This window comes from Mauremys mutica, chromosome 4 (assembly GCF_020497125.1).
Source record: "Mauremys mutica isolate MM-2020 ecotype Southern chromosome 4, ASM2049712v1, whole genome shotgun sequence".
Classification (NCBI taxonomy): domain Eukaryota; kingdom Metazoa; phylum Chordata; order Testudines; family Geoemydidae; genus Mauremys; species Mauremys mutica.
The window spans coordinates 149,105,452-149,117,494 of NC_059075.1; the positions used below are offsets into that span (position 1 = coordinate 149,105,452).

At 41.7% G+C, this 12,043-nt stretch overlaps 1 protein-coding gene across 1 annotated transcript in view; it reads left to right on the forward strand.

Moving 5' to 3' along the window:
• The window catches only part of LOC123368279, a 60,024-nt gene extending 48,263 nt beyond the window's left edge, over positions 1-11,761 (forward strand). The window contains exons 31-37 of the mRNA XM_045012934.1: positions 1,581-1,741; positions 3,168-3,333; positions 3,895-3,972; positions 5,843-6,043; positions 7,019-7,108; positions 8,854-9,014; positions 10,411-11,761. Coding sequence (XP_044868869.1) covers positions 1,581-1,741; positions 3,168-3,333; positions 3,895-3,972; positions 5,843-6,043; positions 7,019-7,108; positions 8,854-9,014; positions 10,411-10,579 — 1,026 coding nt within the window. The 3' untranslated portion in view covers positions 10,580-11,761. The remainder of the gene's footprint in view (positions 1-1,580; positions 1,742-3,167; positions 3,334-3,894; positions 3,973-5,842; positions 6,044-7,018; positions 7,109-8,853; positions 9,015-10,410) is intronic.
• The last annotated feature ends 282 nt before the right edge of the window (positions 11,762-12,043 follow it).

The following is a 12,043-nucleotide window of genomic DNA, read 5'->3' on the forward strand; positions in this document are numbered from 1 at the left end:
GCTAAAAAAAGTAAAGCACAAAATCTTTCCAGCTGAAAACCAATTCCTCTTTTGGATGTGTTGCTGAAAGCCAGCTGCACTGTGAAATGGATGATTTTCAATTGCGTGTAACTCCACCAGATCTGAACAGAGTTCCATGAGCAAAGCAAAAGGCACCTGTCTGGCCCTTGGGCGATCCCACTGTCAAATGTCATGCTGCAAGGCACAGACACAATTATTTTAGTTACTGTTTTGTTTTCTGATTAAAAGTCAAACTTTTGTGCAGGAAAAAATCCCAACATTTCCCCACCAGCTCTAGTTATGACCAACGTTCTCTGCTCACTTGCTGTGTAGTCCCTTCACTGCTGCTGTCAGGCTCCATCACTTGGAGTCTATAAATCTAGATGCGTCGTCCCTTTCTCAGCCCTCCACTCTAGTTCTGCCAGGAGTTATTGTGCCAGAGGCAGGAATCTCTGGGGGAGATTCTCTGGCCCGGATTAGGCAGGAGGCTGGGCTGGATGGGACCTGGTGGCCTTAATACTGTTGATAAACTGCTTAGACAATTGCTTGCCCACATCTTGGTTTGTTATGAAATATATTCAAGAGATCAATCAGGTTTACTGCTAAAAGGCAGTAAGGGTACAGAGAGACATCTATTGGTATTTCCCTGACCTGAAGAGGAGCTCTATGTATCTCGAAAGTGTCTCTCTTTGACCAACAGACATTGGTCCAGTGAGAATACCTCACCAACTCATCTCTCTAATATCCTGGGACCAGCATGGCTACAACAACACCAACAATAATAATAATAGCATAGTACTGGAAGAAAGGCTTTGTAATATAGCAGTTTCCATGAAACCGTCTTGTGCTGCTGTTGTGAAATCCGCTTTACACAGAAGGTGTGCTGCCGGTTACATATTTCAGCAAGCAGTAGTTATAGGATGGTTTACAAGTTACAAAATGCTTTATATGTCACAAAATCCAGCCCATCAGCTTGTGTCACTTCCTTAACTTATTGTTCTGTATCTTCTCTTACTTTGTTTTGGATACTACTGGTCCACCTTGTACTGGGCACAACATTAATGTATTTTGCCTTTGGCAAGTTTCTTATTTTCTAATGCCAAAGCTGACTTCAGCTTTGCAAAGTGTTATGGGATACTTAGCACGAGTGAAGAGGATTATAAAAAGACACAGACCAGTTCAGACCAGGTAACTGCTAGAAATGTATCTACAATCTAATGTTCTACTGATACTGTGTGTTTAATTCATTGTGGTATCACTATTGATAATGTGAGATGGCTGGATGGATCATAGATTGATAGACATTAGCCCAGCATATATTGGTCAATAAAAGCTATGAAAGTTTTGCTGGCTACAGGGACCGCAGCACTGGCCTGAGGTCACCTGCAGAGCCACCTGCTCCATCCCACCCTGGGAGCACCCCCTATGCGTAGGACAGAAGCAAGCGTCACCAGGCTATACCTGCTCTGAGTCAAATGAGGACACTAGGCGCATCCTCAACTGCTCTGTTCATGGGGTATCCAGCCACTTCTGCAGAACCTCTGCAGTTGCCACCACTGACACGGTGCTTCTCATTTCAGAATCCCTTCTTCCTGATAGACAAGGGCTACCATGAGGAGCTGGCTGATCAGGAGAAGAAGAAGCTAACAACTGCATTATCCACTGTCAATATTGAGTTCTTTATCATCGAGCTGCACGAAATGATCACAGTGGCATTGGAAAGCTATGAAAACAGTTGGGGGTAATGACATATTTCTCTTGTCTGTGAATATTCGAAGGACTCAGTACAAACATTTAGATCCAGATGAATTATTTTTTTTTTTACTTTTAAGTTGGAGCAGGCACAAACCACTTTAGAAATTATTCCCTGTTGATTTAAGAGCCTCTGTGGGTATGTTTGATTGGTTGGTTTTTTTAAATGCAGATTAAAATATCAAGGCAAATGTAGGGGAAGAAACCCAGCATCTTAAAATGGCCTGTATATTACTTGTATGCTGTATTAAAAGCGAAAGGTCAACTCATATCACATATAAAAGGTCATTTTCCAAAGATCTCCAAATTTTCTAGAATTGCATAACCTGCAGCTGGTAATAATCTAGGCTAGAGATTCTCAGACTTTCCATACTGCAGAACTAGAGGGGCTTAAAGAAGGGCAGTGAGAATGATCAGGTGTGTGGAGAAACTTCTATGAAGAGAGACTAAACAGACTGAGGTTGTTACCTAGGAAAAGAGGAGATTTAATAATGGTCTATAAAATACTGACTGGTCTAGAGAAGGAAGATCAGGAGGCATCTGTTCTTCCAGTTCCATAACACCAGAACAAAGGGATGTTCAATGGAATTGAAAGATGGGAAATTCAAAACTGGTCAGAGGGAATAGTTTTTTACATGGCTTGTGATTAGCTTGTGGAACTCACTGCCACATGAAGTCATTGAGGCTGAGAATTTAGTGAGACTTAAGAATGGATTAGGCACGTCTATGGATCATAAGAACATCCATTGTTATTGATAAAAAATTCCAGCAGGGATATTAACTCCCATTCTTTAGGTAAGAGCTGGAGATTTGGTATCTTCTATTCCTTATGACCCTGTAATGCCTCGTTTTCTGCCCCAGAGTTATGTCCAGTACTGGATAATTTCACCCACTGCTGTTTAAGAGCCCACCACTTTGCTTAAAAATTGATGGGAGGAAATGTTACCTCTTGTCTGACAACTCTTGAATATTCCCCGGTTCAGGCTTTAGAAACTTTACACGCAGGGCTTTTTCAAAGGAAAAATTGAGTTTTGGACTAAATGTAAATGTTCTCAGGAAGCATCTGCCTTCCTCAAAAAAATTTGGTTCAGAAAACCAAAATTTTGAGATTTTTTCATTTATTTGAGTCATCAACATTTCACTTTTCAGCAGTGTTGAGCTGAAAATGTTTACTTTTTAGTTGCTGAAAACCAAACCATTTTAAGGGGTTTTTTTGACGGTGGGGAGGGGGGTGTTCATTTTTTTGACAAAAAGTCAAAACTTGCTGCAGAAAAATACCTCACGTTATACCTGCTGAAGTGACCAACAGTGTGAAAAGGGAACTTAAGAAATCGGTTGTGCCTGTCAGAATTGGCACTTAGTCTTTCTGAACCAGTGTCCTGTACATTTACAATCTTGTTTTCTTTTATGAACAGGATAGTGGAGACCTTTCAAGAATATTTAGAAAAAGAGGGAAAAGAAGAAAATTACATTGTGAATCTGACCAGCGCTGTGAGCCGGGACCTTTGTCTGAAGAATGTCATTTCAGTGTGGAAAACTGCTGTGCTAATCAACAAAACATACGCCCGCTTTCTCAGAGGGGTAGCTGTGTTAATCAGTATCCACAAAAACAATGAGGAGTCCAGTGGCACTTAAAGACTAATGGATTTATTTGGGCATAAGCTTTTGTGGCTAAAAACATCTTGCATCTGAAGAAGTGTTTTTTTTACCCATGAAAGCGTATGCCCAAATAAATCCGTTAGTCTTTAAGGTGCCACCGGACTCCTCATTTTTTGAAATTATTTAGGCATCTAGGGGCCTATTGGAATTGTCAAAAGCACCTGAGCAGGTTAGATGCCTAAGTCCCACTGCAAAACAATGGGATATGGGCACCCAAGTGACTAAATTATCTTTGAAAATGGTACTTACATTCCTATGTCACTTAGGCAGTTCTGAACACTTTAGCCTGAACTCCCATTGATTTCAATAGATTTAAAATCATAGTAAGGCACCTTTAAAAATCCAGCCTTAAGAGCCTAAGATACTTTTCAAAATGGGCTGTAGGCTCCTAAATCTTTGAAAATGTGCTTCAGGATTTTTTTCTGTATTGAACATGTTGTGCTTTATAAACCAGTTATTAATCACTAACGTTTTCGTTTTCAGACAATTCCGTCCATTGCCCTGAACAATGTGAAGACTCTGCACTCCACGAAAGCGAACGTTAGAGAACAATTGCGCCAGGTGAGATGAAAAACAACCCTGGGTTTTCCCCCAGCTTCAAACTCAGATAATCCTCTCTCTTTCCCCCACTGTAAACAGCTTCCATAGCCACTATACGGTCAGAAGGTTGGGTAAATATCCCAAACCCACAGTATGTCCACTCGCCCATTAAGGGCACCGTTCTCTAAACTCTCCTCTCATTTCTGGGCGCCTTCACGATTTGGATGCTCAGCTTGCGACATCGGCGCAGCACAAAGCGGCCTTAGAGTAGGCCAGGATCAGGCCCATGATGAGCCAAGTGGAGCTTCCAGCTCTAACTTTAGCCACTAAAAAGCACATTTTTTGTACAATTCCTTGGCCACTTGGAGTCGGGGGGCCTCGTTCTCTTCCCTTATTCGCCAGGTACACAACAGTTTTACCCCATTGACTGCCCTGATTTTATTTCTGAATGACACTGATGTAATGCTCTCATTGGTGGTTCAAACACTTTTTGAAAGAATTCCCATAATAAAATAGTTATTTAAAGAAGAGCGACTTGGTGGGGGAGCTCTTGTTCTCCTTGTCTCATGACACAGGAACAAGAGGATTTTCAATTAAATTAAAAGGTGGCAAATTCAAAACTGACCAAAGGACATACTTTTTCCCACAATACGTGGCTATCCTGTGGAACTCACTGCCACAAGAAGTCACTGAGGCCAAGACATTAGCAAGATTCCAGAAAGGATTGGACATTTCTGTAGATCATAAAAATATCCACAGTTAGCTATAACTAGGGATGACAAAAATTTTGTACACCTCCCACTCTAGGGTTTGAGCCGGTCTCTTACTATCAGAGTCCAGATGGGGTCTAGCATGGGGGCAGATTATCACCCATCCGGTACAGCAGGAGAGGGGTTCCTATACCTTCCTCTGTGCCATCTGGTATTGGGTGTTGTCAGAGACAGGTGACTGTACTAGACGGACCTGGCGTTGATCCCATCTAGCAATACTCATGTTCCCTTCTGATAAAGTCCCATAGAATTTAGTACTGATGAAACCAAAGGTCTCTGTAATATGATTCCATAGAAACTGATCTTTAAACCTTTCCAGTTTCAGAGAATGATACCCTTTCTATAGTTTTTGTCACCTTCCCCGAGAATGCCAAGCAGGAATCGAATTCTCACTTGAATTATATAGCAAAATCATCAAACGTATAGCACTTACATTCAATAGGAGTTTTGCTTAGAGGGTCACCTAACTTTACAATCTTAACTATCAGAATGAGATAAAATACTTAGTAAGAGTTTTTGTGTATTATTAACACGGCATTATTAGCCCAGCTTAACAATGAGGTGACTTGTTCACAGTGTTTAAGTACCAACATGGGGAACAAATATTTGATGATAAAGGGCTTTTCAATCTAGTAGACCAAGGTATACTGTGATCTTCTGGCTGGAAGTTGAAGATAGACAGGGAATAAAGTAACATTTTTAACAGTGAGAGTAATTAGCCATTGGAATAATTTACTGAGGGCTGTGGTGAAGTCTTCCTCACTAGCGATTTTTAAATCAAGATTGGATGCTTTTCTAAAAGACCTGTTGTACTTCAAACAGGAATTCTTTTGGGGAAGTTCTGTGGCCTGTGTTACACAGGAGGTCAGACTCACTAGACTATCACAGCAGTCACTTCTGGCCTTAGAATCTATTAATCTAATATTCATTTGTCTTATATATGGCATCTCGAACAAAATTCCTCGTATCTTCTTCACACACTGAATCATATAACGCCAGTGTGGAAACACTTATGCTGAGTTTTTCTAAGTTGCCTAGCAGATTTGGACGCCATTGATTGTAATGGGAATTGGATGTGGAAATCCTACAGCCAGCCTTTTGTCTCCTGTTGCTATCCATAGGAACCACTGAGTGTGAGTCTTATGAAACGCATCATGGAAGAGGCTGGTTCAGTGAGCGACATTTCCAGAGCACTCTCCACCCTGAAAGTGGCTGCGGAGTTCCTGGCTGTGACTGGAGGGGACCCGGAGCGGCTCCTGACTGAGTATGTCAGAAATGAGCTGAAGATGGAGGCTAATGCAAAGCAGTTCAGAGACTTACCAGTAAGAGAGTAACTTTGGTTTGAATTCACAGCAATGACAATGAAGCTCTCTATAATAAATATTTTTTGTTTTCATGCTTTCTACTATACATTCTGAAGATATGGACATAGAGTACAGTTTCTTTCAAAAACTATTGTTTGAGCAAAAAATTGTAGTTTTGACTAAGTGAATATTTTTGCTTTCCATGGAAAATTTCAACTTTCCATCAAAAAAAATGAAACTTTTAGGTTTAACCCAAAAATGGAAACAAAAACATCAATTTTCAGGTTGAAATTTTCCACAAAACCTTTCATTGAAATGTTCTGTGGAAGAAAACCCATTCTCGGACCAACCCTACTGTATAGATTCTAGTGTAGAGTAGATTTTTCTGTCAGAGAATGCCGACTTGATTAAACTGAAACATTCTGCAGGAATTCAGCTCACCTGCCTCCTACCTCCCCAAGTTTTTCAGCTCCTCCATAGCCCCAGATCATTTAGACACTTCTGAAAAGTTTACCCTGCATTCATTTGGAGACATGCCTTGTCTCTTTGTTACATCCCAGCACATGGTGACTGATGCCTTTTGACACTACTGCAATACAAATAAATAATACTATTGAATAATCCACATGGGCACAGTCTCTGAAAATGCCTGCAGGTACCAGCAGGATCCCAACTTTTAAAACCAGAGCTTGACCGTTCTACTCAATGACCTATTCATTGAACTGAACTAGTTGAATAAACTGAAACAAAGAAAATATTCTCTCTGTGCCTACAAAAGACTGTCAAAAGCTGCTTTCGCTCTTCAGCAGACTCTGGTTCCAGGTGCTTAGCCAGTGACTCCCACCAGCTCAGTGGTTTGACATTCTTTAAAACTTTGGCAGTAGCAAGGTAACTGTGAAACACGTATAGAATGTGCTCACTTTCGTGATGAGGATTTAAATATCAGTGTTAAGGCTTTCTGGGTAAATCTCTGTCTGTGTTGTTTCATCCCAGGTTGTCCCACAAACCCAGCTGAAGCACATCCTGTCTCTGTGGCAGATCCTCTCAGCAAAGAGATCAGCGCTACTTGTACAAATGAACCAGGTAATGGAGGAACCCACCCCAGTGAGTGCCTGGGATGGGGCTGTGACTAGACTGAAAAAATTCTGTGCAAATTGTTTTTAATCAGAAAATTGGGTTTTTGACAAACTAAAGTTTTTCACAGAAAATTTTGACTTTGCTGAAAAAAGTAAAGCACAAAATCTTTCCAGCTGAAAACCAATTCCTCTTTTGGACGTGTTGCTGAAAGCCAGCTGCACTGTAAAATGGATGATTTTCAATTGCCTGTAACTCCACCAGATCTGAACAGAGTTCCATGAGCAAAGCAAAAGGCACCTGCCTGGCCCCAGGGAGAGCCCACTGTCAAATGTCATGCTGCAAGGCACAGACACAATTATTTTAGTTACTGTTTTGTTGTCTGATTAAAAGTCAAACTCTTGTGCAGGAAAAAATCCCAACATTTCCCCACCAGCTCTAGTTATGACCAACGTTCTTCTCTGCTCACTTGCTGTGTAGTCCCTTCACTGCTGCTGTCAGGCTCCATCACTTGGAGTCTATAAATCTAGATGTGTCATCCCTTTCTCAACCCTCCACTCTAGCTCTGCCAGGAGTTATTGTGCCAGAGGCAGGAATCTCTGGGGGAGATTCTCTGGCCCGGATTAGGCAGGAGGTTGGGCTGGATGGGACCTGATGGCCTTAATACTGTTGATAAATTGCATAGACAATTGCTTGCCCACATCTTGGTTTGTTATGAAATATATTCAAGAGATCAGTCGGGTTTATTGCTGAAAGGCAGTAAGAGTATAGAGAGACGTCTATTGGTCTTTCCCCAACCTGAAGAGGAGCTCTGTGTATCTCGAAAGTGTCTCTCTTTGATCAATAGACATTGGTCCAGTGAGAATACCTCACCCACTCATCTCTCTAATATCCTGGGACCAGCATGGCTACAGCAAAACTGACAATAATAATAATAGCATAGTACAGGAAAAAAGGCTTTGTAATATAGCAGTTTCATTGAAGCCGTCTTGTGCTGCTGTTGTGAAATCCACTTTACACAGAAAGTGTGCTGCCGGTTACATATTTCAGCAAACAGTATTTATAGGATGGTTTACAAGTTACAAAATGATTTATATGTCACAAAATCCAGCCCATCAGCTTGTGTCAGTTCCTTAACTTATTGTTCTGTATCGTCTCTTACTTTGTTTTGGATACTACTGGTCCACCTTGTACTGGGCACAACATTAATGTATTTTGCTTTTGGCAAGTTTCTTATTTTCTAATGCCAAAGCTGACTTCAGCTTTGCAAAGTGTTATGGGATACTTAGCACGAGTGAACAGGATTATAAAAAGACACAGACCAATTCAGGCCAGGTAACTGCTAGAAATGTATCTACAATCTAATGTTCTACTGATACTGTGTGTTTAATGCATTGTTAATTGTTAATAGAACAATCTAACGTTCTATTGATAATATGAGATGGCTGGATGGATCCTAGATTGATAGACATTAGCCCAGCATATATTGGTCAATAAAAGCTATGAAAGTTTTGCTGGCTAGAGGAACCACAGCACTGGCTTGAGGTCACCTGCAGAGCCAACTGCTCCAACTCACCTTGGGGGCACCCCCTATGCGTAGGACAGAAGCAAGTGTCACCAAGCTACACCTACTCTGAGTCAAACGAGGACACTCTTCATTTGGCGCATCCTCAACTGCTCTGTGCATGGGGCATCCAGCCACTTCTGCAGCACCTCTGCAGTTGCCACCACTGACACGGTGCTTCTCATTTCAGAATCCCTTCTTCTTGATAGACAAGGGCTACCATGAGGAGCTGGCTGACCAGGAGAGGGCGGAGCTGACAACTGCATTATCCACTGTCAATATTGAGTTCTTTATCATTGAGCTGCATGAAATGATCACAGTGGCATTAGAAAGCTGCAAAAACAGTTGGGGGTAACGACATATTTCTCTTGTCTGTGAATATGCAAAGGGCTCTGTACAAATATTTAGATCCAGATGATTTTTTTTTTAACTTTTAATTTGGAGCAGGCACAAACCACTTTAGAAATTATTCCCTGTTGATTTAAGAGCCTCCGTGGGTATGTTTGGTTGGTTGGTTTTTTTAAATGCAGATTAAAAGATCAAGGCAAATGTAGAGGAAGAAACCCAGCATCTTAAAATGGCCTGTATATTACTTGTATGCTGTATTAAAAGCGAAAGGTCAACTCATATCACATATAAAAGGTCATTTTCCAAAGATCTCCAAGTTTTCTAGAATTGGATAACCTGCAGCTGCTAATAATCTAGGCTAGAGATTCTCAGACTTTCCATACTGCAGAACTAGCGGGGCTTAAAGAAAGGCAATGAGAATGATCAGGTGTGTGGAGAAGCTCCTATGAAGAGAGACTGAACAGACTGAGGTTGTTACCTAGGAAAAGAGGAGATTTAATAATGGTCTATAACATACTGTCTGGTCTAGAGAAGGAAGATCAGGAGGCATCTGTTCTTCCAGTCCCATAACACAAGAACAAAGGGATGTTCAATGGAATTGAAAGATGGGAAATTCAAAACTGGTCAGAGGGAATCGTTTTTTACATGGCTTGTGATTAGCTTGTGGAACTCACTGCCACATGAAATCATTGAGGCTGAGAATGTAGTGAGACTTAAGAATGGATTAGGCACGTCTGTGGATCATAAGAACATCCATTGTTATTGATAAAAAATTCCAGCAGGGATATTAACTCTCATTCTTTAGGTAAGAGCTGGAGTTTTGGTATCTTCTATTCCTTATGACCCTTTAATGCCTCGTTTTCTGCCCCAGAGTTATGTCCAGTACTGGATAATTTCACCCACTGCTGTTTAAGAGCCCACCACTTTGCTTAAAAATTGATGGGAGGAAATGTTACCTCTTGTCTGACAACTCTTGAATATTCCCCGGTGGAGGCTTTAGAAACTTTACACGCAGGGCTTTTTCAAAGGAAAAATTGAGTTTTGGACTAAATGTAAATGTTCTCAGGAAGCATCTGCCTTCCTCAAAAAAATTTGGTTCAGAAAACCAAAAATTTTGAGATGTTTTCATTTATTTGAGTTATCAACATTTCACTTTCAGCAGTGTTGAGCTGAAAATGTTTACTTTTTAGTTGCTGAAAACCAAACCATTTTCAGGTGGGGGGGGCTTTGCGGGCGGGGTTCATTTTTTGACAAAAAGTCAAAACTTGCTGCAGAAAAATACCCCAAAAATACTGTGAAAGGGGAACTCAAGAAATCGGGTGTGCCTGTCAGAATTGGCACTTAGTCTTTCTGAACCAGTGTCCTGTACATTTACAATCTTGTTTTCTTTTATGAACAGGATGGTGGAGACCTTTCAAGCATATTTAGAAAAAGAGGGAAAAGAAAATTACATTGAGAATCTGACCAGCACGGTGAGCCCAGACCTTCAGCTGAAGAACATCATTTCAGTGTGGAAAACTGCTGTGCTAATCAACAAAACATACGCCCGCTCTTACATACAAGAGTGAATGGGTCCTTGAATTGTTTCCTGTGGATACCAGAACCAATTACTGCACCCAGCCTGTAATTCACAGCAATTTAGGAAGTAGAGTTTCTTTGGGAAGTGAGTCCACTCAAATCACCAGGCCGATGCATCACTTGAATCAAAATAAGCCTTCAGTCGGATCTAAGTGATGCCTGAGCCTGGGCATTTGAGCGGAGATGTTATGGGCATGACCAGCTATGCGAGTGTTGCTATGCGCGTTGCTTTCTGCAAGCGGGTGAATTTCACCCACCGAGACCTACAAATGGTGGGCAGGATTCTTGTGCCACTATGGCCTTGTCAACATGTGGTGCTTTAACGCTGCCAGTCTAGAGAAGGGGAGTAAGCGATACCTCTGTAAGGGCACTGATCTGTAAGGGGAAGCACTGGAGCCCAGTGGCTAGACCCGGCGAGTGGGACCCAGGAGACCTATGTTCTGTTCAGTAAAATGGGGGAAATGACACTGATCTGTTACATAAAGTGCTGTGGCATCTGCAGGTGAAAAGCGCCAGGTTCTATCATACGGGTGTAACTGTCCCCAGCCTAGGGCTGGCCCGGGTATAGCTATTTTGTAAAATGATCACACTCCTCACTGACACGGTTACACCAGCACAACTTCCGAGTGTCGGCCAGGCCTTGCACTGAGCAGTAACCACTGGAGGCAGCAGGGCTGGTTCTCAGCCTGGCCACTCCTGCAGTCATTTGTGCCTGAGCAAAGCGCATGTAAAATGCCACCAAATCGGAAGGATCCTTGCAGCCACGTTGCCCTATCTTGGTGCAAGAACAACACAAGGTGCAAAGTGGAGGAGACGACCCCATGGATAACAGAGCATTAAGCCCCTAATTTTTAAAGTCTGTGATGAATCATCTCAGCCAGGGATTCTCAGACTTGGTCCGAATCGCCCTCCATTGTATTCTAGCTCTTTACCTGTGCTTTAGCAGATGGACTCACCAGTTCTTTCTGGCAGTGTCATGGCATGCACCGTACTACGGACTCTGTGATCACAGTGGTCCCTTCTGGCCTTACAGTCTGTGGGTCTCTGCTCAGTGCTTTGCAGCTAAAGAAAAATGAGGTGTTAGAAAAAATATTTGCATCTATAGTTTCCTGCCTGGCTTTCAATGCAGACATTTCCCTGTGCCTCTCAATAAACAATGGACCAAGAAAGTGTCACATTCTTCTAGTTATTACCAGGTTTGAAGACTTGGTGAAAGTGAGAATGCGCAAGCGAACCCTGTCTGTGTCTGTGCACTCTTATATATGTGTGTGCATTTGGGAGAAAATTATCTTTTCATTCTAGTGAAATGAATTGGAATAGGAATTCTCTTAATAGCGTTCGCCCATTTTGTGAATATTTTCTAAAGATATTTAAAATTTTTCCCCCACCTTGAATCAGGACAAGAAGACAAAATCCCCACAATATTCACACACTAAAATAAACCTCGTTTTTCC